Source organism: Myodes glareolus, chromosome 17 (genome assembly GCF_982192425.1).
Source record: "Myodes glareolus chromosome 17, mMyoGla1.1, whole genome shotgun sequence".
Lineage (NCBI taxonomy): Eukaryota > Metazoa > Chordata > Mammalia > Rodentia > Cricetidae > Myodes > Myodes glareolus.
This window is the reverse complement of record NC_142042.1, coordinates 28,359,193-28,386,207: the sequence shown is the minus strand read 5'-3', so window position 1 is coordinate 28,386,207 and position 27,015 is coordinate 28,359,193. Positions and strand designations below refer to the sequence as shown.

At 44.3% G+C, this 27,015-nt stretch overlaps 1 protein-coding gene across 2 annotated transcripts in view; it reads right to left on the bottom strand.

Annotated features, from left to right (window-relative positions):
* Positions 1–26,730, bottom strand: part of Egf (epidermal growth factor) — a 75,316-nt gene extending 48,586 nt beyond the window's left edge. The window contains exons 1-5 of one of the 2 annotated variants that reach the window (XM_085677718.2): positions 26,140–26,730; positions 11,500–11,699; positions 9,071–9,252; positions 8,477–8,704; positions 7,196–7,398 (exon numbers count right to left, since the gene is read on the bottom strand). In XM_085677718.2, coding sequence (XP_085533844.2) covers positions 7,196–7,398; positions 8,477–8,704; positions 9,071–9,252; positions 11,500–11,699; positions 26,140–26,263 — 937 coding nt within the window. In that variant the 5' untranslated portion in view covers positions 26,264–26,730. The remainder of the gene's footprint in view (positions 1–7,195; positions 7,399–8,476; positions 8,705–9,070; positions 9,253–11,499; positions 11,700–26,139) is intronic. The other variant, XM_048456901.3, reaches the window with a different exon arrangement.
* Positions 26,731–27,015: the final 285 nt, after the last annotated feature.

The following is a 27,015-nucleotide window of genomic DNA, read 5'->3' as shown; positions in this document are numbered from 1 at the left end:
ATTTCTGTGCTTCGCTTATGCTATCAAAAATTTAAGCAGTATTAGGGGCTGGGGATGTAGTTCAGTTGGCAGTGTGCTTGCCTGTCATGTTCGAAGCCTTGGGTTTGATTTCCAGCACAGTGTAAGCCGGGTCGAGTGGCGCACGCCTGGACCTCAGCACTGAGAGGTGAATACAGGAGGAGCAGAAGCTTCATGTCACCCTCAACTACATAGCAAGTTCAAAGCCAGTCTGGTCTACATGCCCTTGTAAAAAAGAAAGAGGAGGAGGAGGAAGAGGAGAGAATTAAGTGTTAAAGCAAAGTTAAAAATAAATGTCCCACATAATATAATTAGGAATGTCTAGTATTAGAAGCAACATACAATCATTTCAATTTTAAAAATTAAAGCACAAAGCATATTTAACTTTTGTAACTTTTCAAGTGAACAACAACAACCGCCCAGAAGCATTTACACCAGACTTAGACTTAATGACATGAAACACAGGATTGAGAGTTATATTTTTGTTTAATCTTCTTAACCTGCTGTTCTTTAGCTTCAAAGTAGGCCAGAGTTCACACTCAAAATGTGGCTGCTGTCCTCAGATGGCATCCCTTCGAAGAGCCCAGCAAAGGGTTTAACCACCCCTGATATCAATTTAAGCTCCTAATGGTGGCTTTCGATATCCACAGCCCACCGTGACTTCAGTGGCTACCCAGTGAGTACCCCGGCCACCATGACTGTTCTCCAGCCTGGTAAAGCACAGTTGTTCCGGATCCAGTTCTAAAGCAGTGACCATGGGTTACCCTTGCCTGCTCCCTCCACCATCCTTCACATTTTTCCCCCTGTTTTAATTCTGGGTAACATCCACCCCATCACCAAATCTTTTCTAGCCTTTTTCATTCAGGCCCTAACGATTCTTATGACTAAATATTGGGCATTCCCAAAATATTTAGCACATATCAATGAAAATTAGACTATCATTTTATAAAGTAAATTATGAAACTTAATTTTCAGTTGGAATATTTACAACAAATATTATTTTCCACTTTACAGATAAAGAATTTTGCCAAATATCAAATAAGAGTAGAACTGACTGAACCTCAGACCTTCTGAACATAGACTATGCTTTTATCATGGATATATGGAGTGCGCATACATACGTACTTAAAATGTTACAGTGTGTGTAAATCTCTGTAAAACCTATGATTGCAAGTTTGATTCACTTGTTTATTACCCTTCTTATGGATGAGTTCTCATAAATAATTGCCTGAACTTCCTCAAAGACTTCCCAAAGTACCTAGTATAGTTTTTTTGGGGGGGTGGGGGTGGGGTGGGGGGAGTGTCCTCTGTAAACAGATACACAAAGAAAGAAATACAAGAATTGCCATTTTGTGCTACTGGAAGTTTAAATGGTGTTTTTTGTTTGTTTGTCTGTTTTCCCCACCTGAACAGGATTTGCCTACTTGCTATTTTTATCCTTCTGGGTTCCTGTAAGAGTTAGAATGTAAACCATCCAATAGCTTTGAAGCCATTGAGAAAGAAGTACTCTGGGGCCAGGGGCGTAGTCAGTGGTAAAGCATTTGCCTGGTATGACTAGTTCTTATGTTCAATCCCCACTATCATGGGGGAACCTAGCATTTTATTCTTATAATGCTCATTCCTTTCTTATTTTATGCCCATTTATGACATGCCTGGCCAGCTCATGGGATGAAGATGGGGAATAAAAGGGTGCATGACTCTACTCTCGCTGTTCCCACCCCATTTTGCCTGTGTCCCTTGAGGCACAGTGGTCCTTCTAAAGCTAGCCTCAGCCTTGTATTCCCGACCCCCAGCATCAGCATCAGCATCAGCCTAGGGAGAAGAGCCTGGTACTCATGCTTCCCACACAGACAAGCCTCAGATGCACTCCTCTGCAGTGTGAGTACCCACAACAACCAATAGGAACACACCAACATTGGAGGCTAGAGAGATGGCTCAGCAGCTAAGAGCACTGACTGCTCTTCCAGAGTTCCCAGGTTCAATTCCCAGCACTCACAATTGTCTGCAGCTCCAGTTCCAGGAGATTTAACATCCTCACAAGACATACATGCAGGCAAAACACCAATGCACATAAAATAATGTAAAGTTTTTTTCTAAAAAGAAAAGAAACATACCGATCTCTTTAAAAAAAAAAAAAAACCCTTAAGTTTAAGAATATGCTTTGGGAAAAGTTCATTTTGGGTGATTCTGGGAAATTTTTATTCTGAAAACATGTATGTTACAGGATAGGATCAAGCTTTGAATTTGCCTTTTCTAAGATTACTTCTCGGAGCAATAATATATTTGACATGGAAGCATTCCTAACTGCAGGAGAATTCTAACTGTAACGTGGTAAGCTGCGTTGGAGTGAGAATGACGTCACTCTGAACTCTTAGCTTATAAAAAATGGCTCTAGGGAAACAGGCACTTATCTGCAGCTTCTAAAGTCATCATGCAAAGGGCTGAGGGGAAACTTTACAGATGATGGACAAGCTGGCAACTTCTGACCTGCTCTTAGCCAGAAACAGAATGGGAGCTGGGCCCTGCATGCGCATAAACTGGTACAAAGGAGGCTTGCAGTGCCACCTACAGACACAGTCATAAAATATTCTGGAAACAATTTAGCCTCTTATCAAGCTCCTGGGACTGAAGTGCCGATTCTGGGAACTACCGGGTGGGTAGAGTTCACAGGTCAGTTATTGGCTTTGAGACTGGAGCAAGGACTTCTGGGTAGAAATGCTCGGAAGGCGGAAGCGAAGGCCTTGGTGAAGCTGCTCTTCAGCCCAGTGCATTCATCTGCTCTCCATGTTGCGGAGCCCTGACCTTATAGGATGCACAGAACAAGGGAGTGTGGCCCAAGGAAAGAGCTCAGAAACTCTCCATGAGATGGCTGGGTCATCAGAAGCTGTTGCTTTCCTCCTCCTACCCGGGGTGAAGCTCCTGTAGCTAAAGTTGCACACACTTGCACACACAGCAGCTCATCCATTTTCCTAGAAGAGGTTAAAGACTTTGCTTCCCTGAATGGCATCTCTGCTGGGCTCAGACAGGTCTTCACAGGGTTGCTCCCTTCGGGGTATTATGTATGTCCCAAAGATTTTAAATCAACCTTCCCCACAGTGTTGCCCTGCAAAATATCTTTGCAGCTTATCAGTTTTTTGTTTTGTTTTGTTTTGATTTGTCTAGAGCTCAAAATTGGGCCTACACTAGAAAGAATAGCTTTAAGTCATGGACTGCTCCATAAGAAAAGGCCACAGGCTAAATGGTCCTTAGCGAGAAGCAGTGTATCTAACCACATGTGACTTCTTACTTGAGGAAAACCAGCCTGCTGAAACGACTTGTCGAACCTAGCATCTCAAAGTCTTGGAACCTTGGAACGTTCCCTAGAATTTTATAGCACGTCCCTGATAGGCAATGACTTAGTCATTTTTAAAGAAGAATAACTTCACAGGTTCTCTAATTTGCATTAAGTACTTGTGTTTCACACAAAAAATGATGCCGACTGGGTTACAGGAATTTTCTCGAGTATCTCCCTGAAGTAGCTTCACTACTAAATGTCCTCTAAGCTCCAGTGCTGCTGAGCAACTCCCAGGGGAGCCCTAATGTTAGGCAAATCTGAAGAAGGAACCCAGCAGCCTTCAGGGAAATGCGTCTTGACAGCAGAAAGGCATCTGGCACATTGAGGATCTGATAAGAGTTCCTTGATTATTTGTCCCCTTGGACAAATATGACACATTTCATATATTTCATCTAAAATCACAAGGGGCACTGGTCCCTCCAAGTCCCAGGTGAAGAATTCCTATTCTCTAATGCATTAAAAACAATTTAAACCTAGTTAATAATGACCAGTGTGGCGATTCTCTCAAAATCCAAGAGGGTGACTTGCCCATGGAGTATGTATGATGGTCACACTTAGGTCAATGACTGCAGCCAGTTCCCAGGGCAACTGCATCCAGATACCAGGCTTTCCTGGTCCTGCACTGGCTTTGGCTTCCCCACCAAGTTCTATTGGTCGCCATGTGGTTTGCGACTGCTCTGCAGTAAATTCTAGATTTCCTCTGAAATTGATGTTTTCAGTGATCTTACTTGAATCCCTCTTGAAGCCTCAACCAATAGTGAAGGATGGGGGGGGGGGGGAGAGACTGTGTTCATGGGAGAACATAATCTGAAGTATTGGACAGGAGTTCCTGTCTCACGAGCCCAGTCCTATAGCCACCAACCAGCTGTGCAGTCACAAAAGAATCACTCCATGAACCATGCATTAGTTCATGAATCCTGAAATAATCCAGTTATTCCGTCTATCCTGTCTCACAGTGCTGCTTGATGGACCAGTACGTTAACATACATGAAGCACTGTGGAATCTGTACACGTTAGTACTCAAGCATCTGTACTGGCCTGACTTTGGCCTGTCCTCAGCTGTAGCCACTAAGAGTACCTCCTGTACACATTCACTACGTTCCTCTTTAAAAGGGCCCTGCCCACCGCCCATCTCTCTCTCTTCTCTCTTTTCTTCTGCTACTCCTCTCCCCATAGGCCAGTCTCCCCTCTGTCCTCCTTGCTTTTCCCATTCTCTTTCGCCCAGTACAAAACCCCTCCACTTGACCTCTGTCACACGGCGTCTTTCTCGCGCGCACGCTTTTTTTCTAAATTACAACAGCAAGGCTGTTCCTCCACGTGAACATGGAGGAAGGCAGTGGTGATGGCCAACACCCACTACTGTTATAAATAAGAATAGTTAACTGAAATAACTAAGTCTAAAGAGCGGCTCCTCAAAGCAGCGACCCTGGTTTTACCACGCATGCGTCACTAGCACTCAGCGAGTTGAAGCTGAAGGCAGTGAGTCAGGTTTCCCAAGGGCAGTATCTAGCTGGCTTTGGGCTTCCCAGCCTCCACATGGGGGCTATTTTCAGCTTTTATTTTACGGAGCCGCTCACTGCCAAGTTGTTGCAATTTAACGAACTAGTGCAGCTCATAGATAATTCCTTTCCATGATCTCTGCTTTACAATTCAAATAAATTGTTAAAAATCAGGCTATTTCACCTAGCGGTGAAATAATTTATTCTTCGTAGTTCATCACTACTTGTATTGGAAGCATCGCAGCAGTTACGGAAGTTTAACTGGCAGGGTTTTTTTGTTTGTTTATTTGTTTTGGCTTTTCGAGACAGGGCTTATCTGTATATCTTTGCCTGGCCTGGAACTCGCTTTGTAACCCAGGCTGGCTTCGAACTCACAGAAATCTGCCTGCCTCTGCCTCCCAAGTGCTAGGGTTAAAGGCGTGCGCCACCACCGCCCAATCGAATGGCAGTTTTTAGCTCAGTTTTAAAGCCAAACACAAAAGATTCTCACGAGTAGCTCCCTGTGTCTGTGACAGATAACAAGAGGAGCGCCGCCTTGATTCCCGCCTTCCGTCCACACACCCTTGCCACCTGTCCACACCTTGGCAGTTCCCTTTAGCAAACACGTCCGAAAATGAAAACATCCACATCCACGGCCAGGCAGGACCTCAGAAGGCCAGGTGGGAAGAAAATCACGTGTACTTGAAAACTTCCTTAAAATGTCTACATAAGAATGAAAGTGAAAGAGGACGAGTTTGGGAGTAGCAGGGAGCAGGAGGAGGAGGGGAACCGGAAAAGGCAACAGAGGTTGATCAAAGTTCCTGTCTGAAGATGTCACAATGAAACACGCTAATTTGTGCTAATAAATATAAGAAACAAAACTTCTACTTGAATATGAGTGCCGGTTATCTTTTATGTGGCAGATTCCACATTGTGTTGTCCATTAAGTATTCACACACACACACACACACACACACACACACACACACACAGTTTTTACTTAGAAAAACAACTCCAGCAATTAGATGCAAAAACATTCAAATACAGACTACACTTAGAAGCACAAATTTGAGACTGCGACTTGATTAGTCAGCTATTCATTCATTTGGCTACATTGTTTAAAATTTTTTCACTATCCATTGCATTTATGGTGATCAAAAATATACAGCAACGAGACAGATATGATTTGGCTGAAAGTACCTGCATGTCATGCAGAAACAAGTGAGAAAGCAACTGGAAAAGAAAGCAAGCTAATGCATGAATGCATAATGCATGAATGCATAAATTCAGCGAAGCGGAATGAAAGAAATGCAGGAGATGAAGGAACAGTCAGGTGGCAACCTGAGTGCCTGGCACTCATGCCCGGGGCAGGACCAGTGGAGTTAAAGCCTAAATCCCTGCCTACCCACGGCTGTCTGAGGACCTGAAGGAAGGCTTTCCTTAGCGTTCACTTATGCCAAGGACACTAAAGCAAGTTGGTTAGACAGATGTCACTGGGCCCATCCACGGTGAGTTCCAACCTGAATTCCAAGGATAGCTTTTAGGACTCCAAGCAGGGTGTGAATGGATCAGATTTGCTATTTGAAGGGATGAAGACAGAAATAGATCCTGAGTGACCAGCCACGACACCGGGCTAGGCAGGACAGACTGACTGTCGATGAACATGGAGGGGGACAAAGAGGACTGCACATTTGGGATGTACTTACGAGGTAGAACGGAAGGAGTTTGGTGGGAGAAACTGAGACCACCAGACTACCACCTGCCTTCCCGCAAACGCTAAGATAGTTGGGCTGAAGGCATAAACCTCCACAGGTCCAGGCAAGCTCTCTGACCCCTCACCCTTGCCTAAGGCTATACTAACAGCTTCAACCCACCTCCACCTCCCTTTGAGTTTCGTAGCCCTCCCCTGCTTTCTTCTTTCTTCTGTCTCCTCTTTGTTAATACATAGCAAGCAAGTGCTTCAAGTCAGACCATTTTATTTTGTTTTATTGTCTGGGTTTTGAACTACCATGAATTCAATGGTTATTCATAAATAAGTCAATCTTAAGCAGTAAACATTAGCCAAGTAAACGAACATTATGAATCAACTGTTCTAGCCACCTCCCATGCTTAATTTCTTTAGGAACCCTGTATGTCCTTCTTCATATATATGGAAAGGAATGCTAATAAATGTCTACGTGTTTTCCTCTTTTTAATCTGCCTTTTGTTTTCGGACTATATTTGTTTTCGGACTATAACCAAGAATTGATGAAGGCTGAGTAAAAATTTATCTCCCCTCCACACTGTAATTCCTAAGTGTCTAGTTTGAATGGGAAGGGAAGAAGTGAATACCTGCGAGGTTCTTCTGGGGTAAGTAGTGACTCACCAGAGCCCTGGGCACTGTCCTTTGCCCCAGGCTGTAAATGTGGGTGCACTACTTTCAGTTGTCCAGGTGGCACAATGGATGGATTGAGGTTCATTCTAACCATGTCCTTTCCGGTGTGTTTGTTGGCTATCCAAATCGCCTTCATTTTCAATGTTGAGTAGAAGATACGATCACCGAAAAGCGCCATTGTAAACAAACTGTGCCTAAAAACATCCAGAAAGGGGAGGGAACGTTAATGGCAGAACATACATCCATTAGATTTTTAAAGCTGAATCCCCCGACTTGGAAACTTTTTGTTTGTTTGCATTTTAATCATCTTTCTTTTCTTGCTTTGGTTTAGATAAATGGTGTGGGAGAATTATCTGTAGTCTGTCAATCATGTATTTTAATAAAACACTGATTGGCCAGGCAGGAAGTATAGGCGGGAAAACCAGACAGGAAGTAGAGGTGATGCAATGAGAACAGGAGTATTCCAGGAAGGAGGAAACCATTCCTCCAGTTCTGCCCAGACCACCAGAGAGGAAAGATGTAAGCTGCCCTGCTGGAAAAGGTACTGAGTCATGTGCTAACGTAGATAAGGATAATGGGGTAACATAAGTTATAAGAGCTAATAAGTAGCCTGACCTAATGGGCCAATCAGCTTTATAACTTATAGAGATCTTTGTGTGATTGATTTTCTCTGGAACTTGCCAGCTGTGGGGTACCGGGCAGGAACAGATACCCCAACAAGCTGGCCCCTCATGTTACAGATAAACACATTTTAGGTTTAAAATTTGGTTTACGTCATCATTCTTAGAACTAAGAGAATACAATCTCTAGCTCCAGCTCCCTCTCCTGTCACACACAAGTGTGATGAAAATGGAGAAGAAACCAGGAGTAAGGAGTGAAGAGAGAACTGGTTTTGACATCTCCACATCAGGCGAAGTTTAGCTTCTTCCATGCACTGGCTCCAGAGCAAGTTTCACGAGGGACAATGCTTCTCAAATAAATGGCAAAATGACGGAGAAGGACACGTATGACCAACCTGTGGGAGCACATCATATGCTACACACGCTGCCAATTATTATTGACATATATTTACTTGATCTTCACAATAACACCAACAAACGGGTACTATTACCATATCCAGTGAAAGAAAACTGACTACAGGAGACATTAAGTAATTTGCCCAGAGCCACTCAGCGGTGACTAGTTAGTGACTCTGGTCCAAACTAGTAAATTAATTCATCGCACCAGCTTCCAATGGCAACTGTTTGGCTGCCTCTCAAAAGCAACACCTACCGTGTTTGATGTTTGATAAGATGAACGGAGCCACCATCGTAATCACAGGAGCGAATGTAAGCCTGTCGTCCTTCTCCGCTGTCCTGAACCCAAAAGAGCCGCTTGTCAAGTTCGTCCAGAGTCAGCACCGCAATCCTCTCTGGTGTCTCCAGCAGGGTTTTCACATCCACCCCGCTGAGATCTGCTCTGTGAAGGCTGCCGGCCACCTCTGAAGACCAAAATATCAACCTGGGGATGCACACAGCACACACAGCCATAACTGAATGAACAGTAGCTAAAGTGGGGGGGTCCTGCCTCTGGTGCCTGCCCAGGGAGAGGCTGACAATTTTGAATAAGAATTCAAGAATGTGTGTGTATTTCCCATTGTGATTTCAAGTGTGAAAGAAAACTACGCCCTTAGAGAACACCAAACAGCGAGGGGTGTCTACGGAGTCCCAACCCAGGCACTCTTTTGGAGAAAATAGCACCTCTGTATTGTTCAGAAGTCTGTTTGCCTTTCCGATATTATGACTTGGGAATCTTGTTGAGGTTTGAAGTTCATTTCAGTTCATTTCAATTTCCTTAAAAGCAACGGCAACAGCAATAGGTTCTTACCTCTCTATTGGATCCACTGCTACATTTGCTGGCTGTTTTAAGGAACTCAGAAGAACGTGGGAACTGTTCCCTTTCATATCCGTCAGGGTGATGGTTCCTTCCTGTTGATCTGCCCAGAGAACCTCCTCATCTATCCAGTTGATGGCCATCCCAGAAACATTCTTCTCTACACGGCACACTGTCTGCAAAACCAAATTTCAATATTGTAAATATTTATAACTCACAACGAAATTGCTCTATGGTTGCACATGTGAAGGTCTGTCATCTTAATGCTTGCCGTTGAATGTGTTCCCCACATCTTTTATGAGATAAAATAGTCACAGAGTTTTTGTTTTGATTCAGCAACAGTGCCCCTCTCTTTGTGAGTAGGCCATTTGTATTATAGCTTTGGGATAAAGAATTATCCAATATACTACTGAAATTAAGCGATCAGCCACAATATATTAATAACTTCACAGATTCTTTTTTTATGCTTACTGGCAATTTATTCAATTGCACTTGGTAATGGGATCCCAACCTAAATTCGGCTTCAGGTCTTTCCAAGCTCTGGGTAAGCAGAGCTTACCATTGGCTTTGAGCAGAGTCACAGAGTGGATTCCCCACCCACTTCAGAAACAGGATCTCCTGTAGCCCAGTCTGGAACTCTTTGTGTACTTGAGGATGACCTTGAACTCCAGACTCTCCTGCCTCTGTTTCTGGAGTGCTGGGATTGCAGGTCTGCCCCCCTGACCTAGTTTATGCTCGTCTGAGGCTCACACCCAGGGTTTTCTGTGAGGTCAGGCAGCTGAGCTGCAGCCACAGTCTCTAGAAGCAGCTTTGCTATGGGATCCCATTTTCTTCCGTCTCACCCTTCTTCCACGAGAACCCTCTCATCTTGCAGATCTCAGTAACGCCAGAGAAGCAGGGCTCCTCTTTGGGCTGTCCCTCACATTTTCTTGAAAGAACCAAACAAAAGAGTCTGTATCTGTGAGTCCAGCCTTGGCCAGTCAAACTAGTTCTCTTGGGGCTTGGAAGGCTCAAGGGAGGAGGACGCCTTGGCTTTTCAGCCCACAGGTTCCTGTGGTGTCATAACCCTACCCTTGCAGTTGGTGCAGTGGTATAGGACATGGCCGAGCGTGAGGCTCAGTAGGGGCAGCACAGTCTCAAAGCTGTGCTGAATCTCAGAATCCGGCCAGCCAAGCCCTTCACCAACTGGTACATGCTCACATTAGTTCTTCCATTTCAGTTGTTTTTGCATTCAGCCCATGCTCCTCTTTTCATATTGTTTTAAACACAGGAGCCGGGATAGTGATGAGTTCTTAGGCATCAGGTCAATCCTTTCCTAAGGATTGGACATAAATCCACATCTGCTTATACTTTTTTTTCCAAGTTTGGTGACAGGGAGCCTCCAAATTCTCAGATCTCCATGCTGTTCTAGCAGATGGCTGGAGAATACGAAGAGCCAAACTTGTTAACTAATACTGAGGCTAACCAGTATTAGAGATGAACTGAAACAGATTTGCACCTAATTGAAACTTTTAGGAATAATTGAAAGGACAGAGGTTTGTTTTGGAAGAAAAAAGAAAAACTCCCAACAATGAGCCCTTTGTGTTGGGAATAAACGCCGGAGATTCCCCTAATCACCCGCTCTCAGTAATCCATCCCCAGCGCACATTCCTCCAGGGACTCACTGCGGGTTCTACCAGTTGAAGAAAAAGATTAAGGGTCTTTTGTATGTACTTGAAATACAACACTTTTTATCTGTCCTTGGCTTCATTTTTTTTTTACCCCAGAGTACAAATACTTTGAGAGGTATTTTTTTTTTCTTCCCAAATGTCAGGCAACTTCTTTCCCTACACGAGAGAAAATGCACACAGATAAAACAGATGCTCTTGACCTCAGCACTATTGACGTGTGAAGTTAGACAGGGCTTCACTGTGGGGCTGTCCCGTAGAGTGAGGACGCTGAGTGACAGCTGTGCCCTGTGCCCACCAGATGCCTGCAGCACCTCTACCCTCCTGGTTTACTCCTGTGTGACAACCTACAAGGCTCTGGTCAGATATTCATAGAGCGACTGTCTGAGGTACAAAAACCAGCACGCAAATAACGTCTTCACAGTGACTGACTGAACAAGATCAGATGTCTTCAAAGTTACATTTATTTCCTCGTGTTCTTTCGAGGCTTACAAACATCAATTTGTAAGTTTAATCGATAGTTTAGAACCACAGGGGCAGACTAAATGCCTGTATTTAACACACACATTTGAACCATAATGCGATTTCATTTATCTTCGCAGGCAAGTTCTGAGTACTATTTAGCTCATGAGGTCAGGCGCATTCAGAGTGGTATGGCCTTACACAAATTATCTACATGTTAAACATTCAGTCTGTCACATTTGCCAGCTTTTGTGTAAACTCCTGACATACTGTTCGTGATAATGGGACTTTTACCTCTTGTCTTGACCCGTTAAGAAAAACTCTTTGCAAAAGTTGTCTCTCTAAGTCCACCCAATAGAGTCTTTCTTCCTTGTAATGAAAATCCATGATTGCTGAGATGCCAGCATCCACCACCAATTGCTGGTAATTTGTTCCTTCTGGGTCAATCCGAGAGATACTGCTTCCATGTGAGAAAATTAGGAAGGGTGCAGGACCTAAGGGGGAGAAAGAAGTCAACTTGCAGATTCTCAATGATATTTGATCTGATCCATATAAAATATTTTCCATGACAATTCATTTATGTAGTTAATTCTACATATATTATATATGCTATATTATGTTATGTATATTGTGTTATATATGTTATATATATTAACTACATATACTATGTATGCAGATAATTCTGCATATAGCTTAAATTTATAGTCTTGTATTTTAAATAAAAACTATTCTATACAGAATAAGGGGTCCTTGTAGATTTCTACAAACCATCTTCTTTATAAGGGGATTAAAAGAAATGTGCATTGCCAAATTATGAAAAAATGAATGAACACTTAGTATACACAAAAAAAGAAACAAAGAGACTCTGTGAGGAGAAACAGCAAGCAGGCAGGCGTATGGCTGAGTATCCAGACAAGGCCAATAGAGGAAAGAAGAGGACCCAGGGCCCCTATAAAACACCCAGTCAATGTCTGTTAAATGGAGCTCCAGCCTTGGGCTTCTTCTGTCCCGAGTGTCTAAAGCTGTTGTATGCCCTTTCTCAGGGTCTTCTATCTTTCCCTGTCATTCAGTTCTGTGTTCATTCCCCTAGACAAATGCTGATATCCCTGTTACAGACAGGCTACAGTAGCCATAAAATACAGGATGGCAAGTTAAATTTGAATTACATATACAGATGGAAATTCTCTAATCTAAAATTCTAACATTCCAAATGCCCCCAAAATTACAAACTCTGATGTCATCAGCATGACATCACAAGTGGAAAACTTGATACCTGATCACACGGGAAGACTAAGAATTTTGTATGTCACCTTCAGGCTTCATGTATAAGTGATGTCTGCCTGGAGACTTGGATGCTGCTCCCAACAGATCTCAGTATGTATGTGCAAATATTCCAAAAATCCAAAAGAATCTAAAACATTTCTGGCCCCAAGTCACCTTTGAATGTAAGACCAATCCAAATGCTACATCTACTCTCAAAAGTTAGTCTCTGTGTTTCCGGGATTAATTTCAGTGGGACCCTTGAGTTTCTATTTACACGATGTTTGCGGTAGAGCTCCCTGGTCCCAGCAGTACCTTGCTCTGTGCCTTAACCATTGTGCCGGGAGTCCTTCCCTATTTAGATCATGGCCACATGGCACCTTGACTTGCCAGCTCTCAGCATGTGCATGGGAACCCAGTGCCTTCTTTGGAAACTGCAGCGTGAATTACTGGATGGCTTTGTCTTTTATGTTCTGAAATGAATCAAATGGCAGTCTCATTTCCTGGACTGAGGCTGGTTCCTAGTCTCTCCTGACCAGAAGGGAATGGGCTGCTATCACCCTGCATTTAGAAAATGATGGAACTCTTGAGGTGAGGGGACAATCAGAGGACAATTCTAACATTCTTGCGACCTTTGTTGTTGTCCTTGTTCTATGCTGTTAAGCCTTCATACTGTAATGGAATTTATTAAATGACTTCATTGTCCTAAGGATTAAACATGATGAGTTAGTAGGCTCTAACTCTAGAGTTTGAAGCTAGAAAGCATTATCTTCATTTCAATGGATGTGACAGAGAGATGCAGGAGGAATGAGGGAGTATCAGGTCAGGAGAATTTGAATTGATGTTTCTACAGACATCTAAGAGAAGGAACTCAAAGCCGTTTCTGATATCTTTATGTCAATACTAGCCCTCTGCACAGAGGGGAATGGTCCATGCTTGGTTACCACTGAAGCCATAAAAGCCCCAAGACACCATCAAAGACATGGAAAGGGCACTGACTGAGAGACAAGTGGCTTTGTGTAACGATAAATTTTTGTTGTCATCTTGTTTGGGTTAAAAAAATACATTGGAGGTAAGTGAAGCATACTCCTGGCTGAGTTCTGCAAGCCCATTTCTTGAGACACTTAGGTCAGCCTCCTCTAGCTTATCCAATGTGTTAGACTCTCAGGGGACAACTCATTATTAGGAGGCAGTGACAGTAGAAAGAGGGACAGTAGGGCTGCACCATTGTGTGACAAAGCCCTGGCCTCTTTCTCTGTTGCCATTTTTGCTTCCTGCCAGCTGCAAGAAGAACAGCTTCTGCCATGTTCCTGCTATCAGGATGCTCTGCCTCACAGTGGGTCCTAAAACACACAGTGAGCAAGCACAGACTGAAAACTCTGAGTCTCTGACCCAAATAAATATTTCTCCTGAACAGGCACTCCAGACGTAACTACACAAAACCTCACTCACAGATTGCTGGCAAGTCTCTCTGAACATCTCACAGAATTACTCCTGCCTATGGGATTCTTAGAGAAAGGAGAATGAAACCACATATGAGAAAACACTTGGTTAATGATTCAGGTCTACATGCCAGGAGCTTTCTGTTGCGCATTCACACAGCCCACGCTTTGCTACGTAGATTTGTGCCACCATTTCAATGGGAAACCAAGAACTAGAATGCTGGCACAACTCGTCTCATAGAGGAAAGGCAGCCTGAGTGTAGAGCTGCCAAGCTGTGGACCACAATGGGACACAGGCCTGTAGATCTATTGCCACGGGTCTTCTCAGGGACACGTAGCATGCCTTTTCTAGAAATAATAATTTATCAAACACGTCAGACTAATTTTTAACGCATTGATCTATTGATGTGATCAGTAAAAGGTCGCTTTTATTTATGTTGCTCTATAAATAGTTTACAGGTCGGAAGGGGGCATTCTCACCATTTTAATATTCCTTGTCCCAGATTACGGTCTGATTCTTTTCACATAACAGACACTCAAAACAGTCTTTGAGAAAATTAATTAATGAATGAGGAAATAGGGACTGGAGAAATAGCTCGGTGGTAAAGGGCACTGACTACTCTCCCAGAGGACCTGGATTGAAAAGGAGTCTGTGTGTTCATTTCCCGGCCACCCAGACTTGAATCATCACACAGAAATTATGTGAATTATAGCACTGTTTGGCCGATGACTCAGTTGTATTTTTAGCTAGTTCTTACATCTTGAATTAACTCATTTCTATTAATCTGTGTATCGCCATGAGGCTGTGGCTTACTGGTAGGGTTCTGGTGTCTTTCTCCTTCAGCACCTACATGGTGTCTCCTTGACTCCGCCTCCTCTCTCTCTATGTCTGTTCAGATTTCCTACCTGGTTTTATTCGGCTAAACCACTGGCCCAAACAGCTTTATTCCTCAACCAATACAAGCAACACATATACAGAAGGACATCCCATGTCATTGGGTTCTATTCCAAGCACTTACATTGCAGTTCATGATTGTCTGTAACTACAGTCCTGGGGATCCAGTGCCCTCTTCTGGTCTCTGTGGAGATTGTATACATGTGTTGCACAGACATACATGCATGCAACACTTACACATAAAATAAAATAATTTTTTAAAAATCAAGAAATAATTGTATTTTATTTATTTTTCTGGAATTTTCCCAGCAGACAGAGAGACTAAATTCATACAAGTACGGTTTAACATAGGGCAGTTATTTGAATGACAACACGTAACAGCAAATTTTCACATCATGGCCGTGTTTGTCCTCACAGGCTACCCTGAAGTAGCAGCTATTGTGTCAATTGGTTTTTGTCAACTTGAGACAAACTGGAGTCTCCTGAGAAAAGAAAACCTCAGTTGAGGCATTGCTTCCATTGGATTGCCCTATGTGCATGTCTGTGGGGAATTTTCCTAGTTGGTGATGTGGTATGGCTCGGCCCACTGTGGGCACTGCCACCCCTGGGCAGATGGAAGTAACCTGAGCAGGCCATGAAGAGCAAATCAGTAAGCAGCACTCCCCCATGGTTTCTGATTCTGTTTCTCCTTCCAGGTTCCCGTCTTAGCTTCCCTTAGTGATGAACAGCAATGTGGATGTTATAAGCCAAATAAATCCTTTCCTCCCCAAGTTACCTTTGGTCATGGTGGTTTTCACAGGAGCAGAAACCAAAGTAGAGCAGGAATTAATAAACAAATGAAAAAGAAAAGAGAAAACTCACCAACGTGTGATTCATTAAAAACATAAATCATAGTGTTAACTTATATAATATTTCAAAATACAGAAAACAATGTTAAAATAGTGCATTAAGATTTGGATAACTCGTATTTTACCCTCTTATCTTGCCCATCAAAAGATGATAACCCGGGATTACTGTCTATCTAAGAATGGGATACTCTGGTCGGGCTTGGTGGCCCAAGCCTGTAAACCCAGCTGCTCTGGAGCTGGGAGCAATGGACTCACAAGTTCAAGGCCAGTATGGGAGACAGAGTGAGCTGAGGACTATCCTGAGAACTTGTTCCAGAATAAAACGCGGAAAGGAGGCCGGGGCCGAATCTCTGCGGTAGAGTCCTTGCCTCATGTGTGTGAGGTCCTGGGGTCAATTCCCAGTACTTAGGGCAAAAATATTTAACTGGGAGACCCTTTCATCTAGATCATATCTAGCCTTTGTCAATTTGTCTGTTCAACCCACCCCCTCACCTCCGTCCATTCCCCATTCACTCTTTCTCTCCCCCCCTCACCCTCATGGGTCTATGTGTGTACATCTGTGTAAATGTGTGTGCAGCTGGCCGACCCATGCACATGTGGCGATCCGTTTTTTAAAACAAACACTGCAGGTGACTTTCATATCTTAATGAATGTGGAGAACTTGAATCACTTAGGAGGAAGCTGGGTGATGTTTCCCAAAGCTCCACCACCGCTAGTTCACGGCAGAGCTAAAACCAGAGCATGCAGAGGGTCCTCCTGCCCACTCCTCTCTCTATCCCTTCTCTGCCATGCTCTGTGTTGTCACAGGGAAGGACACCACTCTCTTCATCCCTTGTGCGCTGATGATAATTCCTTTCCCCTTAAGACTCTGCTCACTTTCTTCCACAATCAGCCTTGTTTTATGTAAACTAGGGCTGAGGTTGCGTGTCTGTAGACATGGAATATATGTTCTAAAACACAATGAAACTGGAGACTAGGTTTGGTGGAGATGTCATCATTTTCTTCTGCACTAGAAATGCTGAAGTCACTTACATTTTCTCACAACTGCCCACGGCTACGAAAACACCAGAGCGTGGGGCAATGTGTGGCTGTATACGAAAGCATACTGTGCGCTTTGGAACAGCAAGCGCTTCCCCACATCCAAACGGACTGGGTTTAGCTTTGCTGCAATAGGAGGAAGTGTATAGAAAAATCAAAGCACATTTAAGGAGCAAAGGCAAGGGTGACAACCGCCGAGAACCCCTGATTTCTCAACCTTCGGGTTGATAGCCTCAGGGACCAGAGAGGAGTCCAGAAGGCAGGGGGCATATTGAAGACTTTCATTAGTGACCACAAAGAACAGAGGCTCCCATGGCACAGGTGAGAGACCAGAAGCAAACTGGGATTGAAGTAAGAACAGACAGAAATCTCCCATCTTCTGTGTGTGTGTGTGTGTGTGTGTGTGTGTGTGTGTGACTGACACAGGGGTGAGTGAGAGGAAGAAGACTTGGCAGTTTTTCTGCTAACCGTGGAGGCTTGAAAACTCCAGTGAAGTAAGGAGCCATCTATACAATCTTTCTAAATTATCAAGAAAAGTGGCCAATATTGCCCTTTGTCACAGGTTTCCTGGGACAAAGGAGGTGAACAATGAACTGACTCCTGGACTTTCAGGATTCGGACACACCACGATGAAAAGAAAGCCTGTCACCCCCCAGAGCTGCGGGGACTGGCAGCCACCTCAACCTTTAGAGTAGGCTTTTGTCACTGCTCCCAGGGACTGACTTGAACGGGAACGTAGCCAGTGTTGTATGGAGTTCAGAAAAGTTTTAAATTGTGCTGCATTCATAAATATAAATCTCTTTTTGCAACCATGCACCTAATAGGGTGCCAAGTGACTTTTCTTTGGCAAGCATTGCTTTCCTCTTGGTTTACTCTTCAAGAGTAGAATCAAGGCAGATTAATATAGAGTTCAGGTGACTCAGAAATAATACAGAAGCTGGGAGGTTTGAGCCTCAGCCTTAGCTCTGTAAAGAACTCTCTGGGGTTCAATTTTGCTTCGTGAAAATGAGCAGGGGGTTACCACCTGAGACCTAAGGAGTAAAATATTATCCTCCCAAGTCATAGCCGGTCCCTCCTAACCTGCTAACTCCTGACCCTGTCCACAGTCAAGGTACACAGATTGGTTTAGATCCTCGAGGCCATTATCTGTAGGGCCAGGTCTACCCTTGCTCCTTGGGGTGAATATTGAGGACGGTTTCTGGCCAGCCAGCTAAGCATCCTGTTTGCTCCTGTGCTCCCTCTGCCCTAGCCTGGTGATTAGCTGAAGGGCATTGTTTCATCTTTGATATGGTAATTTCCCACCTGCCCGGGAGGAAATCCTTATGCAGCGTCCAAGTATTTAGGTTTTCCCCTAAATTGAATAAAGTGGCATTCGGCTGATCTCCCTTCGAATGACCCAGGTCTCTTGTGTGTTTCTTTCAACCTCCAGGCCTTTGCCCGACTCGCAATCAGTACAGAGGCATGCAAACTGTACCGAGAGGGTAACACAGAATCGAGTGTTACAATCATCAAGCTTGCAGTCTCTGAAACATTAATCTTCATTTTCAACCTGATTTCTCAGTCTTCAATGGCCCATTACACGGGTTAATGTTCCAAGGAGATGGTGGTGAATGGCAGAATCGCGTGGCAGCGTGTTTGCTGCCTGGAGAGTGGCACTTTGCACTATTCATCAATTATTTCGGCACTATATAAGCTGCCATCACCCGATCCACCCAACTGTCCAGAAGACACTGACATTAGGAGCATCTGCCTGGCCACAGATCTCAGGGCCGAGGCCAAGTTGATTCAAGATACTAAACCAAGTCCATTATTATTATTATTATTATTATTATTATTATTATTATTATTATTACAGATCCAAGTTTTACACATCAGGCCACGTTGCTGACTCCAAACTGAGCACACCAGAAACTGTTAGTATTTAATACGCTGTAGTTCAGGTGTGTCAAGAACTCACTCCACTACTAAAGGCACATTCCTTGCAAGGCTTGATTCTTTACCTCCATGTTCTAAGAGCAGGTTGTAAAGGAGGGCCCTTTAAGTCAATTTCTGCATCACTTGGAAACTGTCTATGTAATTCTATGTTAGATGGCAGCTCACGTGGAGACTGTATTTGTCGGTGCCTTGCTCCTTTCTCTATTTTGAAAGTTGCAGTAAAGCACCTTCAAGTCTCTGCTTCCCTCTACTGCCTTCCTCCTGGACTGTCCTCAGGACCCAGGATTGTCTCTTCCTGGTCACATCTAAAAGTCCCTTTTGCAGCCTTAAGTGATGGTGCACACCTGTAATCCCAGCACTTGTGAGGCTAAGGCAGAGGGATCAGCCAAGAGTTCAAGGCCAGGCTAGGCTACAGAGTAAAAAGGAAGAAAGGGAAGGAGGGAGAGAAAAGGGGAGGGAAAGAGAGAGGGAGAAAGGGAGGGAGAATCGGAAGGAAAGAAGGGAGAGAGGGAATAAGGGAAGTAAGACAGCTCATTTTCCATGTGAGGGTAAGACTCAAGGACTCCAGGAATTAAGGCATAGATGGGTTTGTAGTACAACTCAATAGTAGAATACTTACTTATACACAAGACCTGGCATTAGGGGACAAAAGACATGTATATTTGGGCATCATAGTCAGTCTACAGTAGGTTAACTATTGACACACAAAGACTATGGGAGGCCAATGTTTTGGACTGAAGTCTTGTAAACCAAAAGTGACCACTAGTTTGGGGGGGGGCACCAGACACCCCTCAACAGATGAGGCCGACATGCAGTTGATTCTTCCCAGTGTAAGATAACTGAGCCAAAGATGGAAAGAAGCAGTGATTTCTCCCCAAAGACCAAGCCATTCCTCCTCCAGACAGGAGAGACTAGTCTATGGCAGATCCCTCTGCCGTAATCATGAATAAACCCCATGCAGTGGTGGGAGAGATGGCTCAGCAGCTAAGAGCATGCACTGCTCTTCTAGAGGATGTACACTTGATTACTAGCACCTGAATTAGGGGCTTATAACTGCCTGCAACGTGCAAAGCCAGCTCCAGATGATTCCTTCTCTGTGTGTACCTGCACTCATGTGCGCAGGTCTCTCTCTCTCTCTCTCTCTCTCTCTCTCTCTCTCTCACACACACACACACACACACACACACACACACACACACACACACACACACAATTTTAAAGCTTAAAGAAATACTCTTAACGTAGCCAGGCAGCGGTGGCATACACCTTTGATCCCAGCACTCAGGAGGTAGAGGCAGGCAGATTTCAGTTTGAGGCCAGCCTGGTCTACAGAGCTAGTTCCAGGATAGCTAGGGCTGTTACACAGAGAAACCCCGTCTCAAAAACCAAACCAAACCAAACCAAAATCTTAATACGATGTAAAGCAATGCATCTGTTTATTCCTGCTTCCTTACTCCTGTCCTACAAACCCACCCTCCTGCCACCACCCAGTGGGAATCCTCATCTTATTCAGGTGAATGGGGACTGCATAATTTTCCCTTTTTGACATGATCATCTCATTGGTAACAGACCAACCACCCTTGCATCTTTTCTGTTCGGTGTCTAAGTTCTTTGCCTGTTCTTAAATTGTTATTATTGAAGTTTTAAAAAAAATACATTTTGATCTCATTTGCCAAGCTGCAGCTGAAGGAGAAGGAGATAAGTAGGGACGAGTAATAACAAAGCAAGACTGCCCACAAACCCGGTAAAGCACTCAGGAAACAATTGGCTACAAAAGAGACTCGAAAGGATGCGCCCTCTACTGGAGGGGTGGAGAAACCCCATGCTTACAGGCCTGGTACTGTGGCACCCGAAACAAGACGCTATCAGAAGTCTACTGAACTTCCGACTCTCAAGGTCCCCTTCCAGCGTCTGGGGTGAGAAGTTGCTCAGGACTTCAAAACAGATTTGCGCTTCTGGAGTGCAGCTATATATATCGTTTACAAGAGGCAAGCGAGGCCTCTCTTGTTGGCCTTTTTGAAGATACCAACCTGTGCGCTCTCCATGCCAAAACGTGTAACAATTATGCTAAAAGATTTCCAGCTAGCAACACAGAGCACGTGCTTTAAGACATGTGCTTTAATAAGGGGAATGAATATTCCATTCTCAAAATTATAATAATAATAATTCAATTCTCAAAATAATAATAATAATTTTCCCCCTTCTTCCTGTTTTCAGTGTTTTCTGTTTTCTGAATACTACATATTTTCTCCATGGAGTCACAGGTATGTAAGTATATGATTGTGACTGGAAAGCAGGCGACAGAAATCATGTATTGGAAGTTTTTCCATTTTTTGTTCGTGTGTGAATTTTTAATATAAATGCAAGATGTATAGCATTAATGCAAGCCAAATGTTTCCGTGAACACATTTCAACAGTCTGACTTTATAACAATCATAAATAAACATGTTAAAATTTTCTGGACACTTGAATTTTAAAAAAAAGAAGTAGATTTCTTCTTGATGGCAACTACATGGTGTTTTGTGGAAGTTTTACCCTACACTAGATTGCATCCATTCGCTATGCTTTTCTGTCTGAGTTGTCCTACATGCACGTACAGTTTTAGTGTTGGCTGTCTTCTGTGCTGTCCCTGTATGTTTACTATTAGAATACACGAGCTATATGAAAATACTTTTGTGATGCGTTCTGATAGGCGACTGCCCACGTCTTCTCCAGCAGGACTTCGTTTCCATTGTTTCGTCAGCACCTTCTGCGAGACAACTCTTAAATTCTGATAAAGCACAATTCACCCATTTTCCTTTGATAAATTCTGCCCTTAGGATCATTTCTCAACAGTCTTTGCTTAACCCTGGGACCAAGGTGTCTCCTTCTAAAGGTCTCGTAGCTTTGCATCTTGAATTCAGATTTCTAACGCATTTTTGAGTCCACTTTTGTGTAGACCGCACACTTAGGATCCAGGCTCAACGTGTTGTTTACAGATACTCAAACAGAGGGACATCTAGATGTCTAAATGGCGCTGCACAATTTAGTAGAAAGATTCATTTTCCGTAAACTTGCTTTTGTGCCTTGGTGAAAGATCAAATGACTCTGTGAATCCATATCTGGGTTTTATTGTCTGTTCCACTAAGTCACGTGCCTGTCTCCTGGCCAGTTCCATAATCAAGATAACTAGGAAAAAAACTATTTCAAAAATGCACTTTTGAGAAACAGTGGACTCTATTGTAATGTTCTGTGCCATAAGGAAAATTTCATTTTAAGTGAACAGTTTAAAAAAACCTCTCTGCTTTTCAATATAAATTATGCTCAACTTTATTTAAAGACCATGATAACTATACTCAAATGGATTCATTAACATAAAGAATTAGAAAAGTTTTTCAGGGCCTAGAAAGGTAACTCAGTGGATAAAGTTCTTGCCCGGCAAGCATGCAGACCCAAGTTCAAGTCCCCAGACCCCATACAGTTAGATGCAGCAGTACACTTTTGGATTTCCAGTCCTGCTATAGAGAAATGAGAGATGGCAATAAGGCCAGGTAGCTTGACATATATGGCCATGAACTTCAAAGAGAACATGTCTGAAACAAGGCGGGAAGTGAGACCCAACATCCCAGGCTGTCCTTTGACATGAGTTCCATGTCATATGTGTGCCCATCCACAGAGAAACACACACACATGCATATAATTCTCTCACACACATATATACACAACGACAATTTCCAGATGCTTTAACTACACATTTTACCCTCTGAGCCATCATCTCCCAAGCCCCAAGAAACTTTTTAAAAATAATTTATTTATTTATTTATGTATTTTATGTATTTAAGTGCTCTTTTTGCACGTACGCCTGCATGACAGAAGAGGGCATCAGATCCCATTATAGACGGTTGTGAGCCACCATGTGATTGCCAGGAATTGAACTCAGGTCCTCTGGAGGAACAGCCAGTGTTCATAACCACTGAGCCATCTCTCCAACCCCCAAGAAACTCTTCTTAATCCAATTAGAATTAGGAATACTTTTTGGCAAGGAGAACCAATAAAATCTTTACATGGGTGGACTTTTAACAGTGTGTTTTGGGAATTATCAATGTGGGTTATGCCATTGCCAAGTTCATGTCTTCTCAGGCAGTCCCACTCACCGCACATGGACTTGGCAATGTGAAAAGCTACCTCAGTTCCAGATATCATCTACCAAAGAAATAGGCGTTCTTAGTGCACCTAAGCGCAGGTCACACTTCGCGTGAACGTGTAGTATGCACGTTCAGGATGGCAGTGTGAGTCTGTGGGCCGGGCTGGCGGGGGGTGGGGGATGGTGGTGGTGTGGGGAACGGACCACAAAGATGGCTCATCCCAAGGCAAGTCACCAGGGTTACCATAAGTGCTGTTCCTGCTGTTGTCACTACCGTTTCTAGTGGCAGAAAATGCAGCATTAAACAAGCCTACCATTGCATTCTCTAGCTTTAGAATTGTTCAGGGTGGAAGCAGTAACTAACAATTCTAAAACTAGAGAATGCAGGCACTAGGCTGCTTCACAAACTGGGAAGTTTCTCGCAATCCTTTGAGCTCCCCAGAAGAAAGCGCAGTGTTTGCGTGGTTGCCTCTGAGACAGTGCCAGCACTGAATGTGGCCACTTTAACACAGTGCTGACAACAATCCCAGGAAGAGGGAACAACCAGTTTTCTTTTACCGTGAAGGAAACGAGACACACCTTTCACACGTGGCAGGCCTGACTAAGCAGGGTGGCTTGTCTGTCTCGAGAGTGTATAAAGACAGACAGAGCATGTGCAAACTGCCTGCTGCAGATTTCTCTGTGGTGAGACGCCAGAAGAAACGTTTCTGCAGCTGGCGGGGAACAGACAATATCTGGACCTGAAAACTGCTCTGCTTTGCACCTGACTGGGAAATCAACCAAACTTCAGTCCGCTCTGAGATCAGTGATGTCACTGTCTACCGCTCACTGCAGACTGCCCAGTGAACTGCCTCTAAGTCAATTCTCTGAGGCCGAGCTTCTTCCGTGACCGCCATTTGCCAAGAACAAATAACACAGGTTTAGACGCCAGGCCGGAACAGTTCCCTGTCCAACTGACATTTGTCCTCCGGAGCAAAGAGATTTAAAAGTTCAGAAACCACTTGCTCCCCGTTGTTCTTTGCTGCTGTCTTCATCTGCTTTTGCTTTAAATAAAAGTCAAGAAAACATTTGATTTCGATCCCGGTGAACGGAAAGAAAACCCAGTTCCGTAGTACTATCTGTTGGCTTCATTGACTGGCATTCACGTGAGTAGCAACCTCAAGACATTTTACCTGGATCCTGCTAGACCACAAAGCCTTCTTCTTGCTAGGTCAGGCTGCCCATGTAGGTGAACAGTCTCAATGCCAAAGGCAAGAAGTGCAAGTAGAATTTAAGTGGGGGGAAAAATAGACGATGTCACCATTATCTATTTACAGAGGAGAAATGTTATCCTCTGGAATGAATGGGTGATGGGGTGTGATCTAGTTAGTTTTCAACTAACCTAGGATTCAGGGTGAAACAGAGAGTTTAAAACAGTGGCCTGCAGCAATGGGGGTCAAAGAAGCAGAGGACCACATTCTTATGGCATCAGTGCCAAGCCCCTGCAGTGTTCAAAATAGGCCAGAGCATGAAATGGCCTGACCACTTCGGTCATGGCATAGAACCCAAAAGGACATTCACCCGTTGGGTGAGGGGTATGTCACAGGCTGCCGCGTGCCATCCCAACAGTGAATGATCCTGAGAAACAGGCATCCTTTCTCGGGGATCATGTACAATGACCCAACTATTAAAAAGGCGATGCAAACTTGAAATCGCGTTTGTGTGCTTCTAAAATCCATTTCTCCCTGTGTGAAATAGCCTCCCTGTGTCATTGTGTCATCGTGTCTGTCCGGGCATCCTGTCAGTTTGGTGCAAAGTATGTCAGAAAAGCACTCTTGAGCCACTGACAGGAGTAGGCGGGAGAACAAGGCATAGGAGTCACACAGAGGATCTAGAGCCACGCCGAGAACTGCTTCTTCAATTTCTTCCTCACTATAAGTGCCGCTCATGGGCTCATCTCTTCTACTAGCTGCATGAGCGCCTCCTACCATTACCCCCACCCCTAAGTGTGCAGGTAGAGGCACCTGACTCAGGTCACTTTCCAACTACCTACCCCAGTGACATTCCAGTCCATGCAACACAACTGTGGCCAAGAGTTGTCTCTTCTGTCCCCAATAGTTAAGAGGAACAATTCTTTCATTAAGCAAAAACTTCCTAAGAATGTGCACAGTGGAAGTGGCCCAGGTCCTGGGGCCGCAGAAGTCCTTTTCAACCATTCCCACCTGCAAAACCCCGGAGACCTGCCCTACAATAGCAGTGAACGCCTTCTGGTGACCTTCTGGGCCTGTGAGCAGGGACACCTGACTTCCTTCTGTGTGATTTCTCTGAGTGATACAGTTTGGAGGTCAGCAAAGAAGCAGCAGCTGAGCTCTGGCAATTGGGCCAGTTCTGGTCTCTCTCATTCCCACAATTCTCTGTTATCTATCTTCCAGAGGTTTCTCTTCTGAAAACATAACGTGTTTTCTTCGCTCCACTCTTTGTTTTTAAAAGCCAGAGCCTGTCTTAAGAGGTCAAGACGATAATGATAAATAAGTCAAACGTGATGGTGCACACTTGTAAACCCAGACGTGGGAAGCACAGTGAGTTCCTAGCCAGTCTGAGCTACAGAGAGAGAGACACTGTCTCAAAAACACAAATGAAAAAAAAGAGAAGACAGGGAAGGATTTCCAGGTCAATGTGGACCCTAGGATAAATGAAATAGCTCCATCCCTACACAGCAGGCACTGACCTTCGGAGTAAAGAATAAACAGCAAGAAAATGTTTTCAGCTGGACTGTTAGGTGCCGTAGTGTGCTGTCAGAAAACTCCAAGTCCTCTCAGAGAAAAGTCTGGCTCGTTTCCTCCCTGTCATGTCTCAGCACTTTGCAGAGTCACAGTGCACCTGTTACTAAGAACCTGGGAACTGTGACAGAGCTTCAGAGGCCAGGAGGGTGGAGGACGAGAGTCTGACCTCCTGAACTTGAGACTGTATTTTTTTTAAAAACGAAACAAAACTTTAATTGGCGTATGGCCTTTTCTGCCACAAAGTTATCTGAAAGAAGGCTTTGCAGACCAACAAGACCAACTGCCACCATATGTTTCCCTGATTTCTAATGCAGAGCTGATCAGTTAGGCATTACTATCTCCCTAGAATAAGGACTGAGGTTTACATGGTAAGACATATCCAGCTGGTTTTGAACTGAGGCATATTCAACCATGCACAGCGCAGTGGAGAATCATGACATCTAATAATTGGCAGCATCGAGCTCAACCAGGAGACACACACACACACTTCAGAATACACAACTAAAGCAAACACACACACCCGAAGATAGCCGAGGGGGATAAAAGGCGCAGGTGTACAAGGTAGACTAAACAGATGCCTGGAAGCACTGTCCCCACGGGGTGAGCTCTGGTTCTTGGTTTACTTACTTACCTGCGCAAGTGGAAGTTTCGCTTCTCTCTGGAGGACCTGGCTGACAGTTCCCGTGCTGTTGTGCTGTGACGCTGGCAACGCTAATCTTTAAAACTACGGGCAGGAAGGTGAGCGACAGCAGCATGGTCTCGGTGGTTCTAAGGTCAACAGGCAGTGACTTAAGTTGCTAGAGCTTAGAGCAGGCAGAGTTCGCGCTTCTGACCCCCAGAGCTTCCAGGCAGTTCGGCCTTCGGCCCCAGGGCATCTTTTATTTAGCTGTTTTAATGCTGTCTTCCAGCTCCTTCTCCACCTCTCAAGAGTCGCTGGGTGCAGCCTGAAATGCTCCAGGAGAGAGTTCCTTATCTCACTTTTTTTTTTTTTTATCTTGGACAGCAATAAGAAATACCTGACACCCTCATGACAAATTTTGCAGAGCCTGAGAGCTCTATTTCTCAGTGACAGGCACAGTCAGGCAAAGGCTCAGAGAGAACTGAGAAAGAAAAGAATTGGTGGAAAGTTCCAAGACCCACCGGGACGAGGGATGAGTCTAAAGAAGAAATGCGCAGATAGGATTCCTCCAGGGACGCGCTTCTCTTTTTGGAACCCGGAGAAACTCCCCTCCCGCTTTTAAATCTCTTCTGGCCCCACCCCTCTCCTTTAGAGTCCCTTCAGCAAGCGGAGGAGCCTCTTCGCAAACACCAATGCGGGCAATTCTGCCAAGCAGGAAGGTAGGGCAGGGTGCCAGAGAGGCTCACTAAAAATATTCAGGGCAGGGCAGGGAAAGGAGCAATGAGGGGGTGCGAGCCGCTAATGGTTCGAGGGACCTGCCGAGTGCCGTTTATGTCTGAGTATCTTGACGGATGGAGACAAACTTAAGCGACGCATTTTAAGCCAAAG